Source organism: Simochromis diagramma, unplaced genomic scaffold (genome assembly GCF_900408965.1).
Source record: "Simochromis diagramma unplaced genomic scaffold, fSimDia1.1 OVJJ01000271.1, whole genome shotgun sequence".
Taxonomy (NCBI): Eukaryota; Metazoa; Chordata; class Actinopteri; order Cichliformes; family Cichlidae; genus Simochromis; species Simochromis diagramma.
Window position 1 is genome coordinate 1,783,241 of NW_024386909.1, and position 23,927 is coordinate 1,807,167.

General features: G+C 37.5%; 2 protein-coding genes across 2 annotated transcripts; one reads left to right on the top strand and one right to left on the bottom strand.

The window, feature by feature from the left end:
* The first annotated feature begins 1,396 nt into the window (after nucleotides 1–1,396).
* On the top strand, nucleotides 1,397–6,811 carry LOC120736192 (sialoadhesin-like). The gene is made up of 8 exons (XM_040036170.1): nucleotides 1,397–1,472; nucleotides 1,779–1,838; nucleotides 2,139–2,516; nucleotides 2,801–3,106; nucleotides 3,178–3,443; nucleotides 3,718–3,791; nucleotides 4,711–4,750; nucleotides 5,068–6,811. Exons 2-8 carry the CDS (start codon nucleotides 1,796–1,798, stop codon nucleotides 5,284–5,286), a joined length of 1,326 nt encoding a protein of 441 aa, XP_039892104.1. The 5' UTR covers nucleotides 1,397–1,472; nucleotides 1,779–1,795; the 3' UTR covers nucleotides 5,287–6,811.
* A 5,997-nt stretch (nucleotides 6,812–12,808) lies between these two features.
* LOC120736195 (sialic acid-binding Ig-like lectin 7) lies at nucleotides 12,809–17,736 on the bottom strand. The gene is made up of 7 exons (XM_040036173.1): nucleotides 17,617–17,736; nucleotides 16,233–16,298; nucleotides 15,657–16,034; nucleotides 14,240–14,545; nucleotides 13,389–13,658; nucleotides 13,230–13,311; nucleotides 12,809–13,122 (listed from the first exon to the last, which is right to left on the bottom strand). The coding sequence occupies exons 1-7, from the start codon at nucleotides 17,717–17,719 to the stop codon at nucleotides 13,041–13,043; spliced, it is 1,287 nt and encodes a 428-aa protein (XP_039892107.1). The 5' UTR covers nucleotides 17,720–17,736; the 3' UTR covers nucleotides 12,809–13,040.
* Between the last annotated feature and the right edge of the window lie 6,191 nt (nucleotides 17,737–23,927).

Genomic DNA, 23,927 nt, shown 5'->3' on the forward strand with positions numbered 1-23,927 from the left:
TGTTTCTATTTCCTAGCGTTTTGTTTCGTTTCATAGTTCAGACATAGTACTCAGGTTTGAGATAATTTAGTTCACAGCCATCTCCTGACTGTCATGGTTGTTTGAAAATAAAATCTTATTATAATGTTTGAACCTTTGACACCAAGCTGTGTTTGCATTTGAATCCATTCTCTTGGGTTTTGGTCACCCGGCCCTAGTAAACATATTGTTTTAGCAGGCAAGTTTCAGCTGAAGTGAAGTTTGAAGCTTAAGTTTAAGAACTTAGTTTATGACATTTTATTCACTTTGTTCAAATCTGAAACTATAAGTTTAGCTACATTTAGTTCATCTCTCCCCAACAGAGTGCCTGTTCTCTTTTTCTATCAGTATATCAAAGATGAGTGGACCGTGTAATTTCCATTACTTCACTGGTTTGTTTAACAGACAAATTATTTTTATTTAATGACATTTCAATGTATTTTCAATAAAATTGTTCAGATGATGATTTTTAGTAGAAAACTCATTTGTATCACTTATTCTCTCAGCATCATGTGTTATTATACCTTGTAAATGATCAACTTAATCATTGTAAATTTGCAGGCTTTGAATTAGTAACAGAAAAATGATTAATGTTGAGCATGTCACTTTAGATGTTCACAATACAGTAACATCTGACTTCCTCTTTTGCACGATATAAGCAGGAAAGAGAAAACTGACTTCATTATGCAGTGTGATAGTCAGTTGATGCATGTGACACTCTTTCTATCATGAAACTTGTTAGTATGGTTTATTGTAACTGTGTTAAAGAAATTAATTTTGCTCTGAAATCATAGAACTTGAGGTGAGCTGACCTGCTCCAGAGTTTTTAAATATACAGACTATTTTAACAATTTAAATTTCTTTTAGAAGCAAAGCTAATAAACCAACGTGTCTGTGAAGGTTCTCAGTCATCCAAACCTGAAGACAGAGCCAACTCTTCATGTGCTGGTTGAAAATCAGCAGAAAATGAAGACGTCCATTACAGAGAGACTGGCTTCTTCAAGCAGAGACCTTCTTTAGACTCAGTGCAGGACAGCACACAGCAGGATTTATTCACAGTTCAAAGACTGAAAATAGCTTAACACAGACAGGTGATGGCACAGAGTGTATCTACTCTCAGCTTATACATTCTTGGAATAACTCATGGTAGTAAAAAGTATTTGAGGGTGAGGAAGTAATTTCATACTTAAGCTGCTGTCATGTCTGACTTCCTCTTTCACAGGATTTTTGCAGGAAGCTAAAAACTGACGATTTTTTCACTGCTGTATTTCAGGGGCATCATGTCACACCTCTAGCAGCTTTGCAACCAGACAAAACAGACTTGTTGAACTTTCTTGAACTGCATGTTTTTTTTGTACCTCCTTTTTAATCTAGTGACTTATATGTTAAGTTGACTAAATGTTTCACTAAAAACATTTTCATCTCACTGTGAGATCTTCACTTGGGTGTATTTGGTAAGGAAACATTTTACTGCTTCTTGTCACAAAAACTTTTGTTTATTCGTCTTTTACTAAGAGAAGCATACATATTTTATTTATTGATGCTTCAGTTTTCCAGGAACTGTTATGTTATTGTTTTCTTATTTCAAGTGGTTTCAAATCACACAGCTCTTTAGATTTTCTTTATCTTTGGTAATAAAAACAGAAAATCTGCTGATAAAAGTTTTGATTGTTAACTTGTTTTGAAACACACCAGTAGAGTATAAAAGCTCCATGTGTGAAATCATTTAAATAAAAAATCATTTTTGTTCACAAATGCAGGGAATGAGTTTCTGAACATGGTGACAGTCGGGATGTTACTGATGGTCGTCTTTTTTTCAGGTGAGCTGTTTATTTAGTCAATCTAAGACATTTTTGAATCATTTATAATATTATTTGTTTCTTCAAGCAAAGTGAAAACAGAGACTTTTTCTCTTTATGTCTTGAAAAGCTTTATGTAGAAACGAGAGGGAAAATGTCAGTTTGTTTCTACATAAAACATACACACACAGAAACATAATGATACTAATAATTTGATCAAAGTTTGTTTAAAGTTTTGTTGGGAGCAAAATTCTTTTTATTATTATTTTTTTTAACAATATTTAATGTGTGAATGGGTTAACCATGAAACTATCCTTACAGGTGCTTTGGCTGACTGCCTTAATGACCTTTTTGTAACTGCACCAAAGAAGCTGGAAGCACTGAGTGGAACTTGTTTGCAAATCCCATGTAGCTTCAGACCCACAGAAGCACAGACATTTATCAGCACAAGAAAAACCTTTGGAGTGTGGATTAAAAACAATTCTGATATTACCAAAATCAAAAACAATGTGATCTTCAAAAGTAGTGGAGCAGTTAGCATCTATCCAATAAGTATTACCGGTAACCTGAGTCAGAGAGACTGCACCACTCTGTTTTCTAATTTAACCACCACATACACAGACACATACTTCTTCAGAGTAGAGAGTGAAACATTCAAGGCGACAGCTTCTTGTGATCATCTTCAAATAACAGTCAGAGGTAAAGAAATGTGAGTTTATACTTTGTAACATGTTATTTTTAATTAATTTTAATTAAATTAACTGCTGAGGAAATGTTAGATGAAAGACATAATGATCATCATAACTAACATCCTGACACTAAAAGGATATATGTATTTCTTTCTTTTAATTTCTGTGCTGCTTTGTTCAGGACTTGATTACATTTCTGAACTTCTATGTGAATTCAGGAAGATAGCATCACGTGATTAGTTTGAAAGATTTTGTCCTCTTCATTTTTAATATGTGTTTGATGTGAAACCACAGACTCTCCTTGGAGGCCCAATATTACAATCTCAGGTGATCTGAAGGAGAAGGAGTCTGTCACTATAACCTGCTCAGCTCTCACTCCCTGTCCACACTCCCCTCCTCAACTCACCTGGAATCTCCAACAAGACTCTCACAACAAAACAGAGGAAAACACAGATGGAAGCTTTACAACTAAAATCCAGCAGAACATCACTCTGTCAGACACACATGAAGGAAAGAAGATCAGCTGCTCTGCCAGATATCCTGTGAACCAAGGAAACGACACCAAGACAGCAGAGACAGAAGAAACTCTCAGTGTTTCATGTAAGACGATCAGTTTGTTTTTTCATCCTGCAAACATATCATGATTTATAGGATATAATTTATTTGTCCAGATGCTCCTAAAGACACCTCAGCATCCATCAGTCCATCAGGTTTGGTGTCAGCAGGCAGCTGGGTGAACCTGACCTGCTCCAGCAGAGCCAAACCTCCAGTCAGCAGCTTCACCTGGTTCAAGAAGAGCAGAGATGGAGCTGTGAAAGTATCTGAAGGAGAGATTTACAGCTTCAATGTAACAGATGGAGGAGTTTATTACTGTGTGGCCACTAATGATCTGGGTAATCAGACATCAGCAGAGATTCATGTGACTGTTGGAGGTAAAGTAAAGATAAATATAAAACTTAGTCATCAGGACTGTATTAAAGTCTTTGGAATCTGCATAAAGGACAAGTCCAGAAATTTAAGAAAGAGTCATGTGTGTAAATATCTGCTTTTACTTTTATTTTTAAGTGTATCTTATTTTGCTGTTTGTTTTTATACCTGTACATGTAAGTACATATCCAACTTAGACCCATCTCACACAAATGAAAGGTTCAGTCACTTATATGGTTTGGATTTGGTTCTTTCTTTTGTTTCTCTCTACAGGAATGATCAAGCCTGTATTATGGGGGGCTGCTGTTGGAGCGATCATTGGGATCATCATTCTCATCTGTATGGTTTTCATCCTTTGGTAAGACTCCCAGATACATGTTTTGCTTTTTTAAATCCATACTAGCTTTTATGTAACTGGAAAATAAAACCAAAAGTTGCAAGATACCGGTGTGTATGCCCCACAGGGTTGATGTCAGGAATTCTGGAGTAAGTTAGATGAAGTGTCTCCAGGGTGGTGATTGTAGAAGACTTCAGTGTAGGTGATGGAAACAAAGGTGATCGGTAGGTTCTGGATAGGTGTGTGTTAAGAGATGCAGAAGGATAGATGGTAATGGATTTTTTGAGAGAATGTAAATGACTGTGTAAATGACATTGTACTTTAAGGAGAGAGGGACATAGGGTGACGTATAAGAGTTTAATACATCTTGTGGCAAAAGTGCACTCTGAAAGAGACAGGAGACTCTCCAGGTCCACTTTGAAAAGTGAAGTGAATAAAGGCAGATTAAATGTTGGTGGATGTTGAAGATGAAACAATGTTGCACAGATTTCATGGAGGAGTTGAGTCTCCAGGTGGTAGACAGGAGTAACCAGATGGCTGGGAAAGTACAGCCGAAGTAGTGAGGTAATCTGCCAAGGAAGTGTATCCTCTGGACAGAAGAAAGAAGGGAATGAAACTCGGTGTGGAATGAGGACGTACAGGAAAGTATTCAAAGGAAGAGGTTAGTAATGAAAAGGTTGGATCAGGGATATTGAGAAAGTGCGTGGGACTTGTCTACATCTAACATTAATATGTAATTATTATTCAACAACTTTCAGACATTTTTGAAGACATTTGTTCAAAACTGTATTGCAATATATAATAATACTAATATTACTTTTTCACATACTACTGATGCTACCGATGCTAATAATACTATTAATAATGATTTAATAATTGTTATTAATAATATTATTATAATTGAAAATTTCAATTTAAAGAGCTCCGCTGTTTTTTGTAGGTATCTGCAGTCAACACATGTAGCTTCACATCCGACACAGGTGGGTAACTGAATTTCATTGTGTAATATTTTCTGTGTTTATGATTCTAGGACATAGATTTAACTGAGGTGATTCATAGTAAGTGAGGTAGAAATGTGAAAAGTGACCCTTTGTTGTGTCTTTTATTTCTCTTTTTACTGTTTGATGTGAGACACACCTGATGTTTTGACGCACAGGACTATATATTTAATATTGAATTTGGGTCTGATCTCTGGCTGCAACATTGGACTTCATAGCAGTTCTACGTTTACTGTGTTCAGTAAAAGATGGTTATTTTAATGGTACCAGAATTAACTTTGGTCTGTTTGTTTTCGCAGAGTGTGTCTCTTGAAGAAGCAGCCAGAACAGCAGAAAATGAAGACGTCCATTACAATGAGATCGAGTTCTCGAAGCAGAGGCCTTCTTTAGGCTCAGCGCAGGACAGCACACAGCAGCAGGATGTGGTGTATTCACAGGTCAAAGAGTGCAAGACTGAACAAAGATTAACACAGACAAGTAATCGAGAGTGCGTCTACTCTCAAGTACAGAAAAAGTGAGAGTGCGGATGTGTCTTTGGTTAAACAAACGTTAATACAGAGAAATGTTCTCTTGTAGTAAAATACAGGGAACCGGATCAATATGCTTAAGCTGGTAATGTCTGATGGTTGTTAACAGCAGTGAGTAGTGCTCCCACAGGAGACTAAAGTAAACAAAGGAGATATCAAAGTGACTCACATTAGCAGTTTATTTCCTGTAAAATATGTTTGTTCTGTGGAACCCATTTATCATACATACTACATTTTCAGTGCTTCTAAAATGAAGAATTTTAAAATAATAAGCTCAGCATGCAACTAAAAAATAAGCTCCACCTTCTGTATGTATACGACCCAAAATGTTGTGTGTTGGGTGGGGAAGTAATATTGGGTTCCTTTGTGGTCACTTAGTTTCTTACATGCGTCACTCTTGTAGTGATCTGTTTCTGTCCACCACTAACTAGGAGAGAAACTACAGTCTTAAACCCTCATTTTTTTGCATTTTTCTATGGTTGACATGAATAATTATTTAGAGATCGTAACATTTTACAATCTAATAAAAAACAACAACTTGTTTTCTGAAGACTTCTGAAATATTTTTTGTGCCATGATTTACACCTGAGTTACATGTTATACAATCAGGCTTTCATAAACTCAGCTCTTAAGTAAATGCATGACTGAAAGAATGAAGATATAAATGCATCGATCTATAAATGAATTTATAAAGTTTAGTAAGTCTAAACTGGGTGAAAAACTGAATGCCAGCTCTTCCTCTACAGTGGGTCTCCAATTAGAGAGACGGACACAAAATAACAGCTCTTTATTCAACTCAAACTTTAGTAAGTAGTTATAGTTCCAAATAAAGTCAAAGGAGTCTATCTTCTTTTGTTTTAAAAAGTGTATTTTTTTCATGAAGCTTCTTGCTAGTTTGCATACATCCTTTACTGCCACCTTGTGACAGCAGTTTTCTATTGTCTCTGAACGTAGGCTTAACTGTACTTGACTGCAGGCCATGAATCCTTGTACTGTGGTAGTGTGGTTGAGTCCATCTGTGTAAGTATTTGCCTACAGAGAAGGATTTTCAGTCTGCACGAACGTGCTCCTGTGCTGTCCTCCAAAAACCAAACAGCATGTAGCTTTTTAGCATTCATAGGTTGAATGGAGGTTTCTTGACACAAGGGCCAGAACAGACCCATCTGCCTTGTTCTGGAGTTTATCAGGAACAGGAGAAGCATTAAAAAACATCAAATAGCTGGCTGAAGGACCAACAACACGCTGTGAATAAAAAAAGAAAAAGAATGCTTGGACATTGCTAGCATAACGGACAGGTTTTTTGATGGGGCTCCCACATAAACGCAAAGCAGAAGACGAAGCAAGAAAACATAATCAAGTATATCTTGTCTTTGACTTCACCTGCACAATGGCGGTGCCAAGTTAGGTATCCCTGACAGAATTTGTTTCCCGTGCATCGAGAGCACGCGCAGGGCTGTCCAAATCACGGACAAACAGCATCCCACAGCTGTTTGTGTTTTTAAACCCATTTTGCACAGAGAGGCATTTTTTGAAAAATGTACTGATAGCAATGTTGAATATTATTACACAGTTAAAAAACAAAAATAACAACTACGTGTAAAATAATTACACCATAAAGATGTTTTGTTATTTAAAAGAGGTAGCAGTTTATTTTATTGCTACATGTAAGTTATTGTAGTTTACTTGTATGTGTTTACAAAAGGTTTGATGTGTGAAATAAACTGCAGTGGAGTTTGAAAACAAAATATCGGTGTGTTTAGGATGTACTGGGGGGCAGTGCTCCAGGTACACAGGCCCTCCATAGCTCCCTTCTTCTCTGCCAGTGAACTGCTAATGGAGAAATAAACTTTTAAGATATTTTCAGGCGAAATTGTAGCTGTATAAACATCAAATATCTCCTCAATTTATCAAGACATCACATATTTCCAAAAGTACTCCGACGTTTTCGGGGACGTCTGTCACCCACCAGCTTGATAGCAGACCGGGAGGTCGAGGATCACTAGAGCCTGGTTAGAACAGCGGACTCCCGGCACATCATTTTCAAACCCCCCGCGGCCTTTCACTACTCAGGGTTAAACATGATATATAAATAACTTAGATAACTTCTAAATGTTAATGTTTGGCTTATGTGTGTTTGTTGTTGTTCCTGAGTAAATCATTTTGGCTGAGAGTAGCTGACTCAGAATTAATTCTAACATTAAAAATATTTTAATTCAGGAGGAAACATTTTCACCGGGAACAATAATACATGTTAATACATGGAGATTCTGAAGGCTGCTTCAAAAATGATCAGATTATATTTTAAATATTTGTTCAGTTCTCTTCCAAACCCCAGCAGCTGGCTGTTGTAAATTTGGAGTGTCTACTATAATAAAAATAAAAACGTTCTAAGATCTTACCTGTTTGTTTTTTTTCAGGCATACATGTACACTAGTTTTATTAATAGAGAGATTTTGCTACTGAGGTTAAACATGATATATAAGTCACTGAGATAACTTCTAAATCTTAATGTTTGGTTTGTTTCAGTGTTTTATTTGTTTCTGAGTAAACTGGTTTGGCTGAGTTTAAAGTTAAGCTTCATAACATAATACCAGTTAAATTACGCGGGGACGGCAGTAAAAACTCCGACCTGTGACATCATCAAGTACACTGGTGTTCCAATTGTACAAATCGCGAGTCCATACTCACATTCTTGGCAAGTGAAAATTGAGAAAGGGAATCTGTTTCCTGGTTCCCATTATGCTCTCTGTGTGTCATTTCCTATTAGTAGTTAGCTTTAGCATTAGCGTTAGCCTAAGGCTACTTTAGAAACATGTTTAATCAAAATTGAATAAACTTTAAGACTTTCAAAGAATGTGGAGATTTAGATTTTCCATTTTTACTGTACAGTACAAAAGTGTGTGTGTGTTCTAGTTACATAATCTATTACAAAATCTTTGTACATAATCAGGGGCGGAGCGTGGGGGTGGCTTACTGGGCTTAAGCCCGGGTTGTTTTGTCAGAAGCCCTGGGTCTTTTGGAGTGTAATTTTTTCATAGTTAGATGCCTGGCTGACACTGTATAAAACAAAAAGTACACACAATATTCGAAGCACATAGTGCACACTGTGGGAATTTACGACTGTGCGTGAATCCCTCCTGATATTGGTATGATCCGAGCTCAGGCACTAGGCAACTGAGCGAGGGGGCGGGGCAGCTGCTGCCTGTCAGTGCGCTGTTGGAGAAACGGAGCCAGCCATACTAAGGAGAGCTTAAGTTTGACCAGGTACCAAAGCAAATCATTCATACCGTACAAATAATGTAAATATGATGGTGCATCACGAAAGATTGATATCAAACTGATCACTTGACCAATATTACGTTACTTGCTCTTCAAGTGAATCAACAAATGGCGAAATGAAAAGCCGAATAAATGCTATTTTTTTTAGAGAGTCTTATCTTACGTGTGTTTATTTCATATTTTCAGTTCTTGCCCTCCCCGACTAAATCGGTTTCAGTTATGTACTGAAATATAAGAATGGACATTAGAGGCTTCTTTCAAAGAAAAAACTCAGGTAAATGTTATTTTATATATTATGCTTTGTATGTTGTTCAGTATATTTCTATGCAAAACAAGAGGGATTTCAGTACACAGCAGGATATTCACATTTGTAACCAGATATTTACATACACTTTAGGGAGAAAACATTTTTACTGTACAACATCAATTTAGAGTAAAGTTTTGTTTTAGATAAATATTGAAATATATTTTGAATTAGTTAAATGTCAGAATAAAGAGAGACAGAGCTGTCTATAAGGAAAAACACAGAGCCTGTTTCTTTGACATGGGAAAATCAAGAGATGAAAATCAACCAAAACACCAGGAGACGAACTGTGGAGCTCCATAAGTGTGGCTCAATTTTGAATACAATTTGGTGCCATTTGCAATTAAGAAATACAGATAGTTTCTCTCTTTACTCTTAAAGTTAACAAATATGTTTTTTATATTTATCAATCTAAAAAAATAAACATTTAGTCTGATTTGATGTTACAATTAAAAAAGTGTTTGTGTTTTGATCTGAAGAGTATGTAAATATGTGGTTTCAACTGTATATTTGATGATTGTCAGCACAAAGAGGGAGAGAGAGGAACAGAGAGGGAGATGGAGAATGAGGACAGAACAGAGATGAACAAGAGCAGGTGAGACACACATGTTAGTCAAATGGTTGTTTACCAAAAGTATCACCGTATCATAGGTCCTCATGTATCTCGTACCTAGTGTTTCTTTTTAGGTTTGCTATTTTTCAAATTCTATATTTATTAAGTTTTGCAGGCTTGTTTGCACAACGAGGCTAAATAATTATATAAACTTTTCTAAATCTAAATATTGTACTTTAGTAGAATTAAAAAAATAAGTGTAGTGCAGGTCTATGATGATTTTTAGTGCTACTATCATCTAGTTCTGATTCTGGTTCTGTCTTTGTTAAGTCCTCAGTAGTCCTGATTTTGAACTGTTGTAGTCCTGTTTTAATTCCGGATCAGTTCTGGGTCTGGTTGAATTGGGGTTTAGTCCCTGTGTCTTGATACAGCCCCGATTTTGTTCTGCCTTGCTGCTTAATTAAAAAACTAGTTTAAGGTGTCCTGCATATGTGATATATATTTTCCCCTATATGAAGTCATTCTTTTTTGAACAAAACTCAAAACAGAGCCTATTAATCTTTCAGTCATTTTTAACCCCCCCCCCCTCAAAAAAAAAAAAAAAAATCCCACATGCATACTACCTTTTAGGGCTAAGCCCCGGGTGTTTCAAATGTCTGGCTCCGCCTCTGTACATAATGACATAAATTTTAATAGACCCTGTGCACGAGAAAATGCTAACTTCCTGGTTTGAGACCGGATGTAGGGTTGTACATTTCCGGTAGCTTTACTTTGAGGTCAATCGCTACTGCGAAGATATGCTCCAAAATCATGTCCAAAACTCGAAAACGGAAAGATCGCGTTAAGTTACAAAGAGCAGAAGGTGGGAACACTCACCACTGTTGTGTCATAAAAAATCTAATGATCAATTTTGACGTTTAAAGAGTTTAGATCGATCAGTTGTTTACATCACTCAACACAAGCAGAACTGCATCACTGCATGCAGAAGACACATCGTCCACATTCAGAAGCACATCTCTGTATAGTGACTGGACTTATGATTTAAACAGGCAAATGTTCCGCATTCAAACTACAGGTGAAAAAAAGTCAAACCAGAAGTTTCCCCCGTTATGTCGATATCAGCTAGTCAAGTACACACCTACACAGCATGTTAACAAACCGTGAAAAAAAGCCACACAAAAAATGAATGATTGCTGGTAAGGGTTTCTATACATTAGTATTTACGAAGGGTATGTTGTGACTTACCTTCAAAATTACAGCGGCCCCTCGCTATAACGCGGTTCACCTTTCACCTCGCTGTTTCACGGATTTTTTAGTGCAAGTTTGCATGCTTTTTTTTTTTTTTACATCACATTGTCCTGCGTCCTGATCGCTGCTGACGATCTCCTCCGTGACGTGTCTCCTGTACAGTACAGAATCGCTGCATCGATCGCTAGCAGTGTGACTCTGAAGTGCAGTACTGGATGTCGACGAAACATTTTGCACTGTCAAAAAATAAAATTGGCTACTTGATTTCACCTATCGCTGGTTGTTTTTAGAACATAACACCCGCGATAAACGAGGGACCACTGTTTACAGATACTGAGAAATATAACATTTGACTCCCTTTTCTCTTTTTGCTCTGAGGCGCGGGGGAAAAATATCGACAAGTCGATGAACATCATTTACAGATATATTGGGTAAATGCCCAAGACATCTATAGAAATGTAAATCGCCGCTTGATTCATTCATTTGCTTAACTTGTTTTGGACCGTAAACAAGGCGCGAATAGGACACCGGAAACAAAGCTCCCCACAGGAGTTTCCGCACCGGAAGTAGCATATGCTAACGTGCACATAGTCAATTCGTTTTAATTCCCTTGACAAACTCCTTTGTATTTAATTAATAAATCATTTTATATAGTTTTTTCTTACATTTCACACATTTTTGTCTTTATTTATGTGTTTTGAAAAGGTTGGGTTTTTTTTTTACAATAATTAAATAAATTAGACTAGCATAGATACTAGTGTTAAAAAATACTCCAGTAAAAGTTGAAGTACTGATTGAAGTTCTTTACTCAAGTAAAAGTGAAAAAGTACAGTACAAGATTTCTAGACTGTCTTAATGTACAAGCTGTGATCAGCTGAACTGCTGCTTTTGTGGATTTGCATAGTTATTCTGGCTGATTTCCATCCTCTACACTGACAGTGTACTTTTTATGTTTACTCTATAGTATACACTACACAACCATCATTTTCTTAATTTCAAATTTATCTCTACTACCCCTTGTGTAACTTAACTCTGACCATGAGCACCAAAGTCATTGTGCACTAGTCACATACACAATGCTGGAAGATCATATTTTGTCCAAGTTTGAACGATCTAGCTGTTAATTTGAGGTGAGTTTGGTAGTTTAACTATTTTTTAACTTAGGTTGTGGCTCGATTTGAAGTGGATTTGGATGCCTTGCTTGCAGAAAATTCTCCTGTGTCCCTCTGATAAACCTGCTACATAAGACATACATATGAAAATGTTCAGTTTGTCCTTGTGATTACCCCTAGTTGGTGTCTGACCTTCTTTCCTGTGCATCTTTGCTGATTTGATGAAAGCACAGTTGTAATAACGACAGGTTTATTTTATGTTGGTTTTTTTTTTAAATGAGTGTGTTCTTTTTCTTTGCCTTCTGGCTTAGGGGGAATGTTTTCTCCCTGGTGTTGCAAGTTCGTGAGGGTCATTTAAAACTCACAAACTAAGCAACATAGTGTATGCTATACAGTGCAACGAGGAGTGCTCTGACCTCTACATTGGAGAAACCAAACAGCCACTCCATAAATACATGACACAACATAGAGGAGCTACTCAGGTCCACCTCAACAGGACAAGACTCAACTGTACATCTGCATCTAAAGGATAAAGGTGCAAATGTTCCCATTTTGGACCAGAATACGAATGGTTTGAAAGAGGACAAATAGAGGCCATTATCCACTGTAAATGATCATTATTTAACAGAGGTGATGGCTTACGACACCAACTGTCACTTACAGTGTAGTTTTCAGATCCCTTCCCAGGTATCTCACCTCTACTCACATTTTGCGTTTCACAAGGTTTCACAATGGTTTCACTGAAAACCTCTGGTTTGGTGGTAATGACCCACACCTTTTTTCTCACCTTGGCTCATGTGATGAGGCATATAATTAATACTGGTACAAGGATCCTCTTCAGGTACAACCCTCACTAGGGTTTAAATAACTGGGACCTTCAACCATGTGGTTTTAGAACTGAAGAAGCATCTTAGATTAGAGATGCAATGTCTTCAAGAGATGAAGAATTCTTGTCGCTTGCTTTCCAAGTGACTTAGACTTCCATGAAATAAAAGACTGAGAACCTACACAGATATCTCAATTGCTATTTCCATGTCTTATTTAATACAGGATGGCATTCACTTTCAAGCATTTATAATTGGATGGGCAAAATTCCACAAAGGGGGCAGCAAGTTATTTAATACAGTATTAGTGATGTGAATAGAGGGCAGCATGTGTTAGCCCTGCATCAGATTGGCGACATGTCCAGGGTGCACTCTGGAGTAATTTAGTGACATTTTAAGGTGGAGTTTGTCCTCCTGCAGAAACTTTAGTTGATGTGTTGTGATGTGACTCTGCTCATCTGACAGCTTTCTGTCTCTGGATTGTTGGAGCATCTTGAGCTGAACCAGCTGAAGGAAAAACAAAGAAATCAATGAAAAACGAATCCCTTTTGTTTTACTACAGAACAGTTATTCTGTAAGTTCAATTGAGTGTATCACAGAAACATTTTTCTCACCACTCAAACATGCCCAGTGTGCTCACAAGCATTATGATTCCCACAACCTTCACTATAGTGTAGACACCAACCAGTATGCCAGCTGAAATCAAACCAGATTTTAGTGTTAAATGTATGTATGAAGTGACAAAATGAAAATAACTAACTAACCTACTTTACCTTCATTGTAAGTAACAGTCACATGACTCTCTGCTGATGTCTGATTACCCAGATCATTAGTGGCCACACAGTAATAAACTCCTCCATCTGTTACATTGAAACTGTAAATCTCTCCTTCAGATACTTTCACAGCTCCATCTCTGCTCTTCTTGAACCAGGTGAAGTTGCTGACTGGAGGTTTGGCTCTGCTGGAGCAGGTCAGGTTCACCCAGCTGCCTGCTGACACCAAACCTGATGGACTGATGGATGTTGAGGTGTCTTTAGGAGCATCTAAGAAAAAAAAGCGAGTTAGATAACTATTTTTCACTATAGCATTCAGTTGGCTCTCGTTCATTGCTATGGTATGATTTCTCTGTGCCTCATACTGACACTTTTTATGATTTCTTTATAGTATACACTATATAACCATCATCAACTTAGCTTCACATTTATCTCTACAACCCTTTATGCTGCTTAACTCTGACCATGAGCACCATAGTCATTGTGCACTAGTCACTTTACATCCAACACAGAGGTACTTTCACCCCATTGCACATGGAGTTGAAAACTTGCAGCAGAGTTAAAATCTTTTTAACTCTGCTGCCACAAGGACAGATGCAGAAAATCTTTACCACCAGCAGCGCTAAATTTAGACTCCCTACATTATCACATATAAATTTGTATTCATAGAATTAGTTTCACATTTTGACTGCTGTAACACAATCATTTCAGGATAAATTAAGTATTTCTTTTTTCTTCATTTTTAAAATTTCATGGATGACTGGGCTGTCCTTATAAAAACTACTTAAAAATTATATCCCACAAATCATGATGAGCTGACAGGTTCAAATAACAAACTCTGATCGTCTTACATGAAACACTGAGAGTCTCTTCTGTCTCTGCTGTCTTGGTGTCTTTTCCTTGGTTCACAGGATATCTGGCAGAGCAGCTGATCTTCTTTCCATCATGTGTGTCTGACAGAGTGATGTTCTGCTGGATTTTAGTTGTAAAGCTTCCATCTGTGTTTTCCTCTATTTTGTTGTGAGAGTCTTGTTGGAGATTCCAGGTGAGTTGAGGAGGGGAGTGTGGACAGGGAGTGAGAGCTGAGCAGGTTATAGTGACAGACTCCTTCTCCTTCAGATCACCTGGGATTGTAATATTGGGCCTCCAAGGAGAATCTGTGGTTTCACATCACAGACATAGTTTAAAAAAAAAGAGTTTAATTGGTGTGCATTTGCAGGTTTACTGATATGCACTAAATAGCAGTTTAACAAACCCATCTAAAAAGCAGTTGAGACTTAGTATGTAATCCACTGAATGCACCTATGTACAACTCAATGAAACATTATGAAACAAATGGTACAAGAACAACACATTTAAGGATAAAATGTGAGACATTGGATTAGTTTTGAATAACATAGACATTATTAAACAATCTATTTAAAAACAAAGTTGAGGCGAGGGTGAAAAAATACTAGAAATATTGTGTAATGTCAAATTTTATTTATTTTTTTTGGTTTTCAGAACTGAACATGTGAGGGATTTATCATTCTCAAAGAGTGTTGAGGTAAATAGTTAAACAATGTTTAAAAAAAAAGTTCTCAACAGAAAACATGCAAAGATTGAAGATTGTGTGTGTACAGGGATTTCTATAAATTCTATAAGTGACAACCAGTGGTCAAAACAGTGTAGCTGATTTGTATTCTAAAGATGCACAAACACTACTGCTTTCTCTAGGTTTGTATGTAAGATCTCCTAAACAAGTAACAGCTGAAAATAAAATAAAATAAATAAATGATAATAACAAAAGGTCAATCAAATGGACCAGTACGGCAAGACTGTGATGATCCACTCTGTAAATTAAATCCGTTGGGCCTTCAGACAATAATCCCGATGACTAAAGAACCAAACGGGTTCTTTATTCGTAGGGAAAGAGTCCATGTGCTTAATCATTTTTAAGGTCAGGTTCTGGCCTTAAAAATGATTTTGTATATTATGCAACAATGAAAATTATGTTTGTCTCAGACTCAGAAAAATTCGATGTTCTTTCTTTCTATTTTACTTAAAAAACAATCTAATTTCCCAGTTTTAACCCTTGATATGTTGTTTGTACATGGTTTGTAAATCCCTGTATTTGGGTTCTGGGCTTTTAAAAAAAATCTTTCTGAAAATTTCACACATTTTTTTAAATGAAATAAATCAGAACAGTCATTGTGACTGTAGGGTTACTGCAACTTTCAGAATGAAGGCATATATTTTTATGTTAGAAATGAATTCAAAATTCTTTACCTCTGATTGTTATTTGAAGAGAATCACAATGAGCTGTTGCCTTGAATGGTTCACTCTCTACTCTGAAGAAGTATGTGTCTGTGTATGTGGTGGTTAAATTAGAAAACAGAGTGGTGCAGTCTCTCTGACTCAGGTTCCCAGTAATACTCATTGGATAGATGCTAACTGCTCCACTACTGTTGAAGATCACATTGTTTCTGGTAACTCTATGATAACTTTTAATCCACACTCCAAAGGTTTTTCTTGTGCTGATGAATGTCTGTCCTTCTTTGGGTCTGAAGCTACATGAAATATGCAAACAAGATCCACTCAGTGCTTCCAGCTTCTTTGGAGCCGTTATGAAGAGGTCTGCTCCACCATGACAATCAGGCAAAGCAGCTGTAAGTACAGTGTCATGGTTAACAAAATGCTGTTCTTTTCATGTTTGCAGTTCAATGTTTACTGTATATGTAAGTGTTACAGTTTTCGTCAGGACATGAACAGTTGTCTTCAAAGGTCTTCCATTTTGTTTCAAAATGAGGTTAAATTAAAAAATCTTTTCAACAATGCCTTTGAATAGCTGAACAATCAGCTCACCTGAAAGAAAGAGACCAATCAGTAGCACACCGACAGTCAAAATGTTCACAGACAGAAACTCCTTCCCTGTGTTTACAAATAAAAAAGCAACGGCAAGAATCAGATAAACAGATAAAAAAGAAATAAAATCATTGTTTTGAATCATTTCACATTTGGAGCTTTTACACAATGTTGTCTTTAAACCAACTTTTCAATACAAACTCACTCTGTGCAATCACGTTTTTCATCCGTATCAGTGGTTTGTGTCATTTTTGTAATTTTTAAGTACACCTGTGGAACTATGCGAAACTATGCGAAAATAACTGAAATGCAATAAAAACAATATATCTCAGAGTTCATGTCAAATTAAAACACTAAATAAATTATTTGATGCATCATTTAGTTGCGGTGAAAAAAAAAAGTAAAATGTGCCTTACAGAAGTGTGGAGTGTTAGTGTAAGATTTGTCACTGTGACCCAGAGTTTTTTAATTTTGGGAATGTTTAGGAGTTTTCTGTTTTGTTATCCTTGTATTATAGTTCCATATTTTGTATTTGTCGTCAGTCAGCATTTGTTATTATGTTGGTTAGTTTAGTCTTCGCCATCCTGTGTTTCTATGTAAAGTAAGTCTTGTCTCTGTGTGTCTGTCTGGTTCCTCTGTTCTCTCTTGGTCCCTCACTCTCTTCCTTGTCTTGTCTCTGTCTCCTCCCTCTGTTCCCTGTATTTTGCCAGTTTGGATGTCAGTGTGTTTCCCATGTTTTCCTATGACTGGTCTCTCTCTGTTTCTGGATTTATTGTGATAGTCTCTTGTCCCGTGTGGATTATATTTGGTTTTGCCTCCCCTGTTTCATTAGTCAGACTCATTCCAGCTGTGCTTCCACCTGTTGTATTTCCCAGTTTAGGTTCCTTATCATTTCCTAGTTTCTACATGTTTGATTAATTCAGCAATAAAGTTTCTGAGTTCAGCCCTGCTTTGTGTTCTGCATTTTTGGTCCTATCCTGCCTGCCTCCCACAGCATTACACAACAGGTTTATACTATTTTTACAGTAAAACATGCACCATCGTTGTTAGGAGGAAGTTTAGAAACAGGACATGCTGATTAAGAAAAAGTGTTAGCATGTTCACATGCAGGCACAAGCTTGTTCCCTTTTTAGCGAGCAAAATAACCTAGCTGTTTTAATGAAATAAAAGGCAATAAACAACCGATTCTGTCAATTTATACACATTGACAATAAAATGTTCTTTGTGTAGATTCTTGTAACAGAGATTTTTAATATGGAGAGTTATTTTATTTCCTGGTTAAATAAAGCTTTAAATAAAAATGTAATTAAATAAATAAAGAAGAATAACAAAATAAGTTTTAGTTTAAAACTTAAGAATAAAAAGCTGTAAAATGTTTGCTTACCCCACATTAAGTCTGCTGATGGTCTTATGAGTAAACTGAAGCAGCCTGTAGCAAATTTCAGGAAGAACATATAGAGACATCCACTGACTGCACTGCACTGCATAATGAAGTCAGTTTTGTCCTTCCTGCTTATTTCCTGTGAACGAAGTCAGATGATATCCTTAAACATATCTTTAGCTTGTATTTGTCAAAGCCTCAAAGCTTAACCTTGCAGTAATGTTTTAGTCATTCTCAGTATTAATATACAACTTTTGCTAATACAAATGATGCTGACATCAGAAGCAACATACTTGTAATGCACTGTAAAATAATCATATTAAAAATGAGAAAAGCAATAGCATAATATTATCGTGAAGTAAATGTTTTTGGTGGCTCGACATGGGTGAGCAAAGCACAGTCTGGGCGGACAGAATGGAAACGGTATTTGTTACACAAAACACTGCCCCAGAATAAACAGCCAGTATTTCAACAGGTGTGGAAAAAATGTCACCGTTACTCACCACAACCGGCTGCTCTGAAGTCCTGGAATCTGGCTGTGGTGAGGAGTGTCGGCAGCATGGACGTTCCTTCCTCCTCAAAGGCGGGACACACAGGCTGGGCAGCGAATCCTCCAGTGGGCCGGGCAGGTAAGCGATTGCAGTTGGAGGATGAAGGTACAGGGTGTTGAGGAGAAAGTCCTGTATTAGCGGGTAAAGTGAATTCGGTAGACAGGGGAGACCTGAAACCAGTCGCTGTAGCTGGCTTGCTACAGTGCGATGATACTTGGAAAAAGGAAAGGTGCATAAAAAATATCTTGGCTTGTTCTTTCTGTTATTTATGTTTTGTTGTTTTTGGTGTTGTTTTATTTGTAATGTTTATACAGTGAAAATTTCTGTTTGTTTGCAAAGAGTCCTATTGGCATGACTGAGCTTCAATTCTTTCCCTGGAATCCAATCTGTCTGCAGTATGTACACACAGCACAACCTGTCACACCACTCCAGAACCTCCATTAAGTAACAGAAAGATAAACTTGATGACTCACTGAACTTATCTTCTTGTGATTCCAAGTATTCTTGTGGCATTCATCAGTTTATTTTATTTCTGTGCTGAATCTCAATCATGGTAATCCTGGTAAACCAGCCCTACTATGTGCTAACATCGCTTTCTGCGCTCCACCTACTCCAACTGCAAACTCATGGATCCACCTTTGTCAGTTCTTCTCTGTTACTAATCATACCTTTAACCAAGTGTAAGCAAGTTTTTATCCAGCATCTGAGACCATCAGTTGTGTTTAGAAATGTAACAATAATAGATAGTTTCATTATTTACAAAAAGCATGTTGTGTTTTTTTTTTCATACAAAATCAATTTCATGTGTTAGAGATTCAAATTTGTCTCCCATCACTAACAATCTGGCACATTATTTAGTCTCCTAAAGTTTGTTCTCCACTTTAGAGCAACCAAGAACTTTTTGCCACAGTTTTGAAAAGTGAAATTCAACTGGTTAGTACAACACTTTGCATTAGCAGATGTCTCTGTGTGTTGCATCCTTACAGTTTATGGATGCTGCTCACTAACCATGTTTGGTAGCATTAACACTTCGCCCTCTCATCCAAATATGGTCACTTCATTGTTACCTTACCTACCATTGTTAGCTTTTTTGTACAGTATATGGTCTGCATTTTAATTTTTTGAGAAGAAACAAAATTAAAACACCAACCAAATATAAAAAAGGCACATTAGTAAATATTCTGTCTGTCATCTCACACAGCTTACAAAAACAGTGTCTACTAGAGGTGAGGTCATCAATCTAAATATTGAGTACTAATGCTGGTACTGGATGTGCGATAACATCAATACTTTGTTTAATCCTCTATTAGGGTTGAAAATTATTGATTTTTGTTTTTTATTAAATTATTAGATAAAGCTGTTTTTTTATTTTATTTATACGCAATGCAATTTTGCTCATAAACGAGTTGGCGCTTTGTTTTGAGAGTAATAAACTTCATCCGGCGCTATGACTGGGGTGAAATATTGAAGAGTGGGCGTACAGCGTTTGAGGGTCCTTTTTGCTGCATGCTTACACATATACTGATAATGGTTAGAATAGTCTCAGGAAGTCCAAACAAGATGTCCGGAAATGGGCCTTAGAAATCAACAGATAGCCAAGGCTGCGCAGGGGTTGTTTTTCTTTTCTGTCTTTCTGAGGAGGAGCAGATACGAGGCGAGGTCGGACTGAACGGGGAGGATTTACAGCAGACTGCCATGTTCGTGTTGGGAGAAGACAGCCATAATAATCTTTGTTATTGTCGCATTATCAGACCTGTACAGCCTGATTCAGTGTCATCTTTTCTTTGAAGCAGTTCCCTGGTTCACACAAAGGTACAGCGCTGTAAAACTTGTAATTTCAACTGCTGAAACAAATTAAATGTTTTTAAATGACAGATATTTTCTCCTGAATTCCTTCTGAAAATTTTAAACATGAAACCTCTAAGTTCAGTATAAAGCCCTCTGAACTGCGATATATAAATCATTTTTTAGAAATGAAAAAATATACCTAAAACATGGACTATGAAAAATCTCTTTGACAGGCACATTTACAGGGAGTGCAGAATTATTAGGCAAATGAGTATTTTGTCCACATCATCCTCTTCATGCATGTTGTCTTACTCCAAGCTGTATAGGCTCGAAAGCCTACTACCAATTAAGCATATTAGGTGATGTGCATCTCTTTAATGAGAAGGGGTGTGGTCTAATGACATCAACACCCTATATCAGGTGTGCATAATTATTAGGCAACTTCCTTTCCTTTGGCAAAATGGGTCAAAAGAAGGACTTGACAGGCTCAGAAAAGTCAAAAATAGTGAGATATCTTGCAGAGGGATGCAGCAGTCTCAAAATTGCAAAGCTTCTGAAGCGTGATCATCGAACAATCAAGCGTTTCATTCAAAATCGTCAACAGGGTCGCAAGAAGCGTGTGGAAAAACCAAGGCGCAAAATAACTGCCCATGAACTGAGAAAAGTCAAGCGTGCAGCTGCCAAGATGCCACTTGCCACCAGTTTGGCCATATTTCAGAGCTGCAACATCACTGGAGTGCCCAAAAGCACAAGGTGTGCAATACTCAGAGACATGGCCAAGGTAAGAAAGGCTGAAAGACGACCACCACTGAACAAGACACACAAGCTGAAACGTCAAGACTGGGCCAAGAAATATCTCAAGACTGATTTTTCTAAGGTTTTATGGACTGATGAAATGAGAGTGAGTCTTGATGGGCCAGATGGATGGGCCCATGGCTGGATTGGTAAAGGGCAGAGAGCTCCAGTCCGACTCAGACGCCAGCAAGGTGGAGGTGGAGTACTGGTTTGGGCTGGTATCATCAAAGATGAGCTTGTGGGGCCTTTTCGGGTTGAGGATGGAGTTAAGCTCAACTCCCAGTCCTACTGCCAGTTTCTGGAAGACACCTTCTTCAAGCAGTGGTACAGGAAGAAGTCTGCATCCTTCAAGAAAAACATGATTTCCATGCAGGACAATGCTCCATCACACGCGTCCAAGTACTCCACAGCGTGGCTGGCAAGAAAGGGTATAAAAGAAGAAAAACTAATGACATGGCCACCTTGTTCACCTGATCTGAACCCCATTGAGAACCTGTGGTCCATCATCAAATGTGAGATTTACAAGGAGGGAAAACAGTACACCTCTCTGAACAGTGTCTGGGAGGCTGTGGTTGCTGCTGCACGCAATGTTGATGGTGAACAGATCAAAACACTGACAGAATCCATGGATGGCAGGCTTTTGAGTGTCCTTGCAAAGAAAGGTGGCTATATTGGTCGCTGATTTGTTTTTGTTTTGTTTTTGAATGTCAGAAATGTATATTTGTGAATGTGGAGATGTTATATTGGTTTCACTGGTAAAAATAAATAATTGAAATGGGTATATATTTGTTTTTTGTTAAGTTGCCTAATAATTATGCACAGTAATAGTCACCTGCACACACAGATATCCCCCTAAAATAGCTAAAACTAAAAACAAACTAAAAACTGCTTCCAAAAACATTCAGCTTTGATATTAATGAGTTTTTTGGGTTCATTGAGAACATGGTTGTTGTTCAATAATAAAATTATTCCTCAAAAATACAACTTGCCTAATAATTCTGCACTCCCTGTATGTTCCATGTCTCCAAAAATCCACTTTAAAATGACATTAAATGCTTAAAGGTGTGTTTTGAGATAAATCTGTTTTGAGATAAATCAAACAGATGCAAGTAAAACACAGCAGAAAATAAATGAAATCAAAGACTCAGTGGCACTAAGTCCTGTTTCTCTTAAATCTATTTTCACCTGTTTAGCAGGAGTGGTGCGGGTGGAGGTTTGCCCGGTGCCACAGCGGTCATGTCAGTGTGGGGATCCGGGGGTTTCTTTGTGAATTTCGCATTCCCGTGGCAGCGTGCTCGGTGCTTGCTCAGAAGTTTAGGGGGTTTTTGTGCTGTAAAAAGAAGTTTTCTTCCCACGCAGTGAACAGCGGACGCTAATTTTTTTGTCACTTTTCACAGAATCAAACTCAAAGTAAGGTCAGTACTTCCACGCTTTAAACGCTGCACTTTCATACTCGCTCCCGCACTCTATATATTAACCGTTGTTGATCTGCACACGTCTATTACCATGAACATTGCACGCGCTTACGTCATTGTCATGAGACACTCTCACAAACAAAATCACAGTTTAGTAATGCAGCATGCTTATGGGAAAGTAACAGGAATCTAATAGTAATCCCTTACTTTACTCGTTACTTGGAAAAAGTAATCAGATTACAGTAACGCATTACTACTGTCCCTCTCTGGTGAGTAGTCTAACGACATTAATTTGGCAGAAGCTAACGTAAGCATCAACCTTGGCAATTGTGCAGCATAGAAGACCCACAAACTTGCAAGCTGGAATGTTACTTACAGGCGTTACCTTTCAAATAAACATTTATCCCCATTTTATCGTAAATTAAATCATTATTAGGCACTTTGTTCACTTACCTGACTCACCGCTGACAGTTGTCTCTTTTCCACTGCGGGATAGCAGCAGAAACGAAACGTAGGAAATGTTAGTGGGGCGGTCTTGCCATATTACTCCAATAGAATTTCCTTTTTTGCTCCAACTCTAGTGGCTAGTCAAAATGATTACAATCCAAAATGAGTTAAAATGAATCTTTTAGATGAAAATAATGTTAACTCTGAAAAATTACTCTCTCCATTTTCCTGTGATACACGAGGGAAGTTGTGTCCAAGAAAACAAATGTCTTATTCTTCAAAGACAGGTTGCACTCCCAGCTGCAAATGACCAATGGAACATGGTTAGATACACCCAAAGCATCAACTGAGCAATAATGGAAGAACATATGGGAAGAAGAGAATTATCAAAAGAAGAGAGGTGACTTGTGCTCGTCCTATGGCCCAGTGTCATACCGATCAGTAAGTTGTGTGTATCAGTACATGTTAAAATGGAGTTTGTTAATATTCCAGTTACCTCTGTGGGTTAACAGAAACTGATTTAAGCCAATGATGGGGGGATTGGCCCAGCACTCGCTACCTCCATCTGAATGCCTCCCCCACAATCCGCTAGAAGATGCACCCCACTAGAAACCCTGAGTAAGCTACAATCAGCAGCCATATTTATTAATGGTAGCTCTCACCTATTGACCTATGCCACTTGGAAATTTGCTGGGATTTACTTTAGCTTAGAAAATAAGCCCCAACGATCTGTTAATTTTAAAACGCTTGAAAAACCGATAAGAACCTTTGCATTGCTGGATGAAAGTATTTTCAAGGGGGTAGAATCCCTTCAAAGTTCCCAAAACATCCTCTAAGTCCCAATCCAAGATGGTGACAGTGAGCAGATCAAATCCCCAAAAATCAAAAAACCCACAGTGGGTTGGAAAAAGAAGGATAATCCTTTGGGTTTCTCGATGTAAAAATCCACTGTGTGAACCAGAGTCATCTAATCTTCTGCTCACTTCAAAGATTCCCTAAAGAAATAGTGACTAATTGTTATTTGCAAAGGGTTTTTATACATTCTTTGACCCGATGAAAATTCAATGTTAACAGCATCTCCCACTGTGGTGCGAAATCAGTGAATCCCAATATCCAAGCACTTATTGTGACCATCCCATTTGAGCTCTCTTCCCCCTCCCCTCATCTCTGCAGCAAAAGTCATTATATTACAATTTTCATATTCATTCAACATAATTCACTTCAGTTTGCATAATTTCAGCATGCTTCCATATTATTTTAAGGAGAAATAAATAGTTTCCCTCTATCATTCTGTTTCTTTTTCATTTCTGAATACTTT